The following is a 7,838-nucleotide window of genomic DNA, read 5'->3' as shown; positions in this document are numbered from 1 at the left end:
AAGTGCCCAACCCGGAAGTGCCGATGGAGCGGCCGGAGGGTAACGTGGGAGGGGGGGGGAAGGGGGGGAACCCCCAAAATGCCCCAAAATCGCCCCAAAATGCCCCAAAACCGCCTCAAAGCGGCCCCGAGCGGCCTCGGGACCCCCAAAATCGCATCCGGGGCCCCAAAATTATCCAAAAACGACCCCGAGAGCGCCAAAATCGCCCCAAATTCACCCAAAATCAGCCCAGGAAAGGCAAAAATATCAAATTTCCCCCAAAATTTCCCCAAATTTTCCCCAAAATTTGCCCCAATTTACGAATTTCTCCCAAGATCCCACAAATCCCAAATTTCCCCCCAGGTTTGTCCCAAGAATTTCCCAAAATTCCCAATTTTTTTCCCACGAATTCCCCCAAAATTCTCCTAAAAGCCAAAAAATTCCCCCCCCAAAATCCCTAAAAACTCCCAAAAATCCCTAAAAAATGCCCCAAATTTCCCAAAAATCCCAAAAAAATCTTTACAAAATCTCAAAAAAATACCCAAAAATCCCCCCCAAAAAATCGGGGAAAATCCCCAAAAATACCCAAAAAATTAAAATAAATTGGGAAAAAAAACCCAAAAACTCCAATATTCCCCAAAAATCCGAAAAACTCCCCCAAAACCTCCCTAAAATTCCCCCAAAGTCCCAAAATTCCCCAAAAAAACGAAAAAAACTCCCAAAAAAACCCCTAAAAATGCCCCAAAAAATCCCCAAAAGCTCCCAGAAAATCCTAAAAAAATTCCCATAAAAATCACCCAAAATCCTCAAAAACTAAAAAAATCCCCCCAAAAATTCCCAAAAACTTCCCCAAAAAAATTCCCAAAAATATTCCCCAGAACTTCTACAAATACCCCCCAAAAAAATTTAAAAAAATCCCTCCAAAAATCGCAACAAAACCCCTAAAAAATCCCAATTTTTTCCCAAAAATGCCCCAAATTTTCCCCAAAATTAACAATTTTCCCCAGATTTTCCCCTGAATTCCAACTTTTCCCCAAAAAAATCCCAAAAGAACCTCAAAATTCCCCAAAAATCCCCAATTTTTGCCCGTTCCAGCCCCGATCCAGTGCCGGGTTTTTTGGGACTCCCGTGAGGTCTGGGGCTCAAAAATCCCAAAATTCCCCAAAATTTCCCCAAAATTTGCCCCGAATTGACGAATTTCTCCCAAGATCCCACAAATCCCCTGGGAATTCCCAAATTTTCCCGAGGTTTGTCCAAGGATTTCCCAAAATTCCCAATTATTTTCCCCACAAATTCCCCCAAAATTCCCAATTTTTTCCCCAAAATTCTCCTCGAATCCCCCCCTTGAAAGCCCTGAAGGGTAAAAAACCAAAAATCCCCAAAATTTCGTCAGAAATCTTTAAAAAAATCCCGAAAAAATCTCCAAAAATCCCCCCAGAAAAATCCCCAAAACTCCAGAAAAAGAAAATTTACCAAAAAGTCCCCGAAAAAAAATACACAAAAATTTAAAAAATTATTCAAAAGTCCCCAAAAATTCAAAATTTCTCCCCAAGATCCCCCCAAAAAATCGCTCAAAAAAATACCTGAAAAATTCCCCAAGAATCCCCAGAGAAATTAAAAAAAAAATCAAATTTAATCCCCCCCAAAAAATCAAATTAATTTATAAAATAATCCCAAAAAATCCTCGAAAAAACAATTAAAAAATCTGATTTTTTTCCCAAAATTCCCTGAATTTTTTGTGCAAAAAATCCGATTTTTTCCCCCAAAATTCCCCATTTTTTTGTGCAAAAAATTCAATTTTTTTCCCCACAATTTCCTCATTTTGTTCCCAAAATTCCCCAAATTTTCCCAATTTTTCCCAATTTCCCCTCTCCTACCTCATTCCTCTGTAGGGTTTTAGGGCTGAAAAAACCCCAAAAAACTCCATAAAATTCCCCAAAATTTCCAAAATTCCCCCAACCCCCCCCCAAAAAAAAACCCAAAAAAATCCCAAAAAATGCCCCAAAAATAAAAAAAATCGAAAAAAATTCCCAAAAAAATTCCCCAAAAAAATTCCCCAAATAATCAAAAAAATTCCAAAAAAAATTCCTCCCAAATCCTCAAAAAGTCAAAAAAAATCCCTCAAAAATTTAAATTAAAAAAAAAAATCCCCTAGAAATTTTCCAAAAAATCCCAAAAAATCGCCCCCATAAATCTTGGAAAAATCCCCAAATTTCCAATAAAATCCCTAAAAATTCCCCTGAAAAATCCCAAAAAAACCCCAAAATAACCTGAAAAAAATCCCCCAAAAAATTCCAAAAAAGTCCCCACAAAAATGCCAAAAAATCCAAAAAAAACCTCCTTAAACTCCCCAAAAGTCCCAAAATTCCCCCAAAATTCTCCTAAAACCCAAAAAATCCCCCCAAAAAATTGGGAAAAATCCCCAAAAATACCAAAAAAATTCAAAATAAATCACAAAAAAAACCCTCCCGAAAATTCCAATTTCCCCAGAAATCCCCAAAATTCCCAATTTTCCCCCAAAATTCCCAATTCTTTCCCAAATTTCCAAAAAAAAAAAATCCCAAAATATCCCCAAAAATTCCCCCCAAAAAAATCCTCACAAATCTTTGTAAAATCCCCAAAAAGTCCCAAAAATCCCAAAAAAATCCCAAACAAATCCCTAAAAATGCCCAAAAGCTCCCAGAAAATCGTAAAAAAAAAATTCCCAAAAATCCCAGAAAATTCCAGAAACATCCCCAAAAGAAATCCCCCAAAATTTCTAAAAATACCCAAAAAAATTCAAAAAATAACTCAAAAATAATAAAAAAAAATCCCGAAAAAACCCAGAAAAAAAATCCTCCAAAATTTCCAAAAAATCCAAAAAAAATCCTCAAAAAAAACCACAAAAAACACAAAAAAAAAATCAAAAACAACACAAAAAAATCCCCCCAAAAATTCCAAACAACAAAAAACGCCCAAAAATTGTAAATAAAACACCTAAAAAAATCCCATTTTTTCCCCCAGATTCTCCCCTGAACTCCCAAAAATTCCCAATTTTCCCTCAAAACCACAAAATTCTCAATTTTCCCCCCCAAAAAATCCCAAATTTTCCCCCAAAAATCCCCTCAAAACTCCCAATTTTCCAGGCGGGATCCAGTGCCGGGTTTTCTGGGGCTCCCGCGAAGTCTCGCGATGGGACCGGCCCAAATCTCGCGAGAGGTTGCGCAGGGCGGTGGCGGTGAGCGGAAAACCCGGAGCGGAGCCGGGCAGGGAGCGGGAGCGGAGCCGGGCACGTGGGGATTTGGGGGGGGAATTTTGGGATTTTTGGGGGGAATTTGGGGATTTTTTGGAGGGAAATTTGGGGATATTTTTGGGGGGAAATTTGGGATTTTTGGGGGGGGAAATGTGGAAATTTTTGGGGGGAAATTTGGGGGTTTTTGGGGAAAATTTGGGGTTTTTAGAGGGAAATTTTGGATTTTTTGGGGGGAAAAATTGGGAATTTTGGGGGGGGATTTTAGGGGGAGTTTTTGGAAATTTTGGGGGAAAATTTGGGATTTTTGGGGGAAATTTGGAAATTTGGGGGGGGGAAATGTGGGAATTTTTGGGAGGAAATTTGGGAATTTTTGGGGTATTTGGGGGGAATTTTTGGAAATTTTGGGGGAAATTTTGGATTTTTTGGGGAAAAAATTGGGAATTTTGGGGGGGGATTTTAGGGGGAGTTTTTGGAAATTTTGGGGGAAAATTTGGGATTTTTGGGGGAAATTTGAGATTTTAGGGGGGAAATTTGGAATTTTTTGGGGGAAATTTGGGGTTTTTGGGGAAAATATCAGGATTTTGGGAAGAAATTTGAGAATTTTGAGGGTGGGGAATTTGGAATTTTTTGGAGGGAAATTTGGGAATTATTTGAAGGGATTTTTGGGGTGAAATTTGGAAATTTGGGGGGGGGGGAAATGTGGGAATTTTTGGGAGGAAATTTGGGGGGAATTTTTGGAAATTTTGGAGGGAAATTTTGGATTTTTTGGGGGGAAAAATTGGGAATTTTGGGGGGGGATTTTAGCGGGAGTTTTTGGAAATTTTGGGGGAAAATTTGGGATTTTTTGGGGAAATTTGAGATTTTAGGGGGGAAATTTGGAATTTTTGGGGGGGATTTTTGGGGGGAAATTTGGGGGTTTGGGGAAAATATCAGGATTTTAGGGAGAAATTTGGGATTTTTGGGGAAAATATCAGGATTTTGGGAAGAAATTTGAGAATTTTGAGGGGGGAAATTTGGGATTTTTGGGGGGGAATTTGGGAATTTTTGGGAGGATTTTAGAAGGAAATTTGAAAATTTTGGGGGGGAGATTTGGGAATTTTGGGGGGGAAAATTGGGAATTTTGGGGGGATTTTTGGGGGATTCGGAGGAAATTTGGGAATTGTTGGGAGGAATTTTTGGCGGAAATTTCCGAATTTTGGGGGGAAATTTGGAAAAAATGTGGGATTTTTTGAGGAAAAGTTTGGGATTTTTGGGGGGAAATTTGTGGATTTTGGGGGAACATTTCTGGATTTTTTGGGGGGAAATTTGGGAATTTTCGGGGGACTTTTGAGGGAAATTTTTGGGGAGTTTTTGGTGGAATTTTTGGCAACTTTGGGTAGAATTTTGGGTGGATTGGGGAATTTTGGGGGGAATTTTGGGTTGGAATTTTTTTTTGGAATTTTGGCTGGATTTGGGTATTTTGGTTGGAATTTTTTTGGGAATTTTGGGTGGAATTTTTTTTTTAATTTCGGGAAATTTTGGGGATGGAATTTTTTGGAATTTCGAGGAATGTTTAGGAAATTTTTAGGGAAATTCATGGAATTTTCAGGGAATATTTTGGGAATTTTAGGTGGAATTTTTTTGGGAATTTTCGAGGAATTTTTAGGGAATTTCCACGAAATTTTTCGGGAATTTTGGCCAATTCCGCCTCCTTTCCCCCAGTGACGTTTTCTCATTGTTTTCTCCCCAAATTTTTGGGGAATTTTGGGAATTTTGGGGAATTTCGGCAGCGGCTGCTGCTCCCCCAGGGCTTCCCTGAGAGCGTCAGCCCCGACTACGCCCGGTACCAGTGCTGGGACAGCCTGCAGGTACTGGTTTGTACTGGGAGGGACTGGGAGGGACTGGGAGGGACTGGGAGGGATTGGGAGGGACTGGGATGGACTGGGAGGGACTGGGAGGGAACTGGGAGGGACTGGGAGGGAACTGGGAGGGACTGGGATGGACTGGTTTATACTGGGAGGGACTGGGATGGACTGGGAAGGACTGGGAAAGAAGTGGCATGAACTGGGAGGGAACTGGGAGGGACTGGGAGGGACTGGGAGGGAACTGGTTTATACTGGGAGGGACTGGGAGGGACTGGGAGGGACTGGGAGGGAACTGGTTTATACTGGGAGAGACTGGGAGGGAACTGGGAGGGACTGGGAGGGACTGGGAGGGAACTGGTTTATACTGGGAGAGACTGGGAGGGAACTGGGAGGGAACTGGGAGGGACTGGGAGGGACTGGGAGGGAACTGGTTTATACTGGGAGGGACTGGGAGGGACTGGGAGGGACTGGGAGGGAACTGGTTTATACTGGGAGGGACTGGGAGGGAACTGGGAGGGACTGGGAGGGACTGAGTTATACTGGGAAGGACTGGGAGGGAACTGGTTTATACTGGGAGGGACTGGGAGGAACTGGGAGGGAACTGGGAGGGACTGGGATGGACTGGTTTATACTGGGAGGGACTGGGATGGACTGGGAAGGACTGGGAAAGAACTGGCATGAACTGGGAGGGAACTGGGAGGGACTGGGAGGGGACTGGGATGGACTGGGAGGAAACTGGGAGGGACTGGGAGGGACTGGGAATGGACTGGTTTATACTGGGAGAGACTGGGACAAACTGGGAGGGAACTGGGAGGTTCCTGGTCTATACTGGTCCCGTACCGTTCCGTACTGGTTTATACTGGTCCGCACTGGTTTATACTGGTCCATACTAGTTTATACTGGTTTATACTGGTCCGTACTGGTTTATACTGGTTTATACTGGTCCGTACTGGTTTATACTGGTTTATACTGGTCCGCACTGGTTTATACTGGTCCATACTAGTTTATACTGGTTTATACTGGTCCGTACTGGTTTATACTGGTTTATACTGGTCCGTACTGGTTTATACTGGTTTATACTGGTCCGCACTGGTTTTTACTGGTCCATACTGGTTTATACTGGTTTATACTGGTCCGTACTGGTTTATACTGGTTTATACTGGTCCGCACTGGTTTCCAGGCTCTCTGCTCCTCGCTGTGCTCGTCTCTCTCCGCCCGGGCCGTGCTCGAGGCCGTCGGGGTCGGCGACGGCGCCGCCTCCGTCACCGGGGCCGCGCTCACCTGGCTGCTGCGAGGTGCGGCCCGCCGCGCTCCCCAATTCCCAAAAAATACCAGATTCCCAAAAAAAATCCCGAATTCCTGAAAAAAATCCCGGGATTCCCAAAAAAATCCCGGAATTCCCATCAAAAATCCTGAATTCTAGACCAAAATCCCAAATTCCCAAAAAAATCCTGGTATTTCCGAAAAAAAACCCCTGGAATTCCCATCAAAAATCCCAAATTCCCGAGAAAAAACGGAATTCCCAGAAAAAAAAATCCCAAATTCCAGACCAAAATCCCAGAATTCCCCAAAAAAATCACTAATTCTCAAAAAAAATCCTGAATTCCATCCCAAAATCCCAAATTCCCAAAAAAGACCCGGAATTCCCAGCAAAAATCTTGGCATTCCCAACTAAAATCCCAAATTCCTGAAAAAAATCCCGGAATTCCCAAAAAAAATCCTGGAATTCCAATTAAAAATCCTGAATTCCCAAAAAAACCCGGAAATCTCATCAAAAATCCTGGAATTACTGAAAAAAAATCCATGAATTTCCAAAAAAATTACTGTAATTCCCAAAAAAAAAATCCCGGAATTCCCAAAAAAAATGCCAAATTCCCCAAAAAATCCCAGAATTCCCAAAAAATCCTGAATTCTCAAAAAAATCCCGGGATTCCCAAAGAAAACCCAGAATTCCCAACCGAAATCCTGGAATTCCAATCAAAAATCCCAAATTCCTGAAAAAAAGCCAGAATTCCATCCCAAAATCCTGGGATTCCCAAAAAAATCCTGGAATTCCCAAAAAAACCCCGGAATTCCCCAAAAAAACCCCCCGAATTCCTAAAAAAAAATCCTGGAATTCCTAAAAAAAATCCCAGAATTCCCAACCAAAATTCCCGGAATTCGCAGACGGGGTCGGGATCATCACCAGGATCGTCTTCGTGTGGCTGCAGGGGTGAGACTGGGACGGACTGGGCCAAACTGGTTTATACTGGGAGGGACTGGGAGGGAACTGGGATGAACTGGGAATGGACTGGGAGGGACTGGGCCAAACTGGTTTATACTGGGAGGGACTGGGAGGGAACTGGGATAAACTGGGAATGGACTGGGAGGGACTGGGGGGGAACTGGGAGGAACTGGGAGGGAACTGGGTCATACTGGTTTATACTGGGAGGGGACGAAAGGGTTAAAAATGGGGTATCATCCGTGCTGGGGGCGATTTTTGTACTGGTTTGGATTGGTCCATACTGGTTTTTACTGGTTTATACTGGTCCATACTGGTTTATACTGGTTTCCCCCCCCCCAGGAGCCACCTGGACTGTGAGGCCAAGCAATGGCGGTGAGGCCCCGCCCCTTTCCCCATCCAAGCCACGCCCCTTTTACCATATATGGCTGTTGCCCTTAAGCCCCGCCCCTTTTCCCGTATATGCTAATAGGGTGCCATTCTTAAGCTCCGCCCCCTTTACCATATATGGCCCCACCCACAACTCCAAATAAGGGCAGGCCCCGCCCCTACATGTCAATCA

The 7,838-nt window shown here is 43.1% G+C and overlaps 1 protein-coding gene across 1 annotated transcript in view; it reads left to right on the top strand.

Moving 5' to 3' along the window:
* Positions 1–7,838, top strand: part of RUSF1 (RUS family member 1) — a 28,557-nt gene continuing 20,719 nt past the window's right edge. Inside the window, exons 1-6 of the mRNA XM_077789548.1 lie at positions 1–39; positions 3,105–3,196; positions 4,913–5,058; positions 6,236–6,350; positions 7,222–7,267; positions 7,619–7,651. Coding sequence (XP_077645674.1) covers positions 3,151–3,196; positions 4,913–5,058; positions 6,236–6,350; positions 7,222–7,267; positions 7,619–7,651 — 386 coding nt within the window. The 5' untranslated portion in view covers positions 1–39; positions 3,105–3,150. The remainder of the gene's footprint in view (positions 40–3,104; positions 3,197–4,912; positions 5,059–6,235; positions 6,351–7,221; positions 7,268–7,618; positions 7,652–7,838) is intronic.

This window comes from Lonchura striata, chromosome 35, assembly GCF_046129695.1.
Source record: "Lonchura striata isolate bLonStr1 chromosome 35, bLonStr1.mat, whole genome shotgun sequence".
NCBI lineage: Eukaryota > Metazoa > Chordata > Aves > Passeriformes > Estrildidae > Lonchura > Lonchura striata.
The sequence above is the reverse complement of the archived record's forward strand: the minus strand, read 5'-3'. Positions and strand labels throughout refer to the sequence as shown.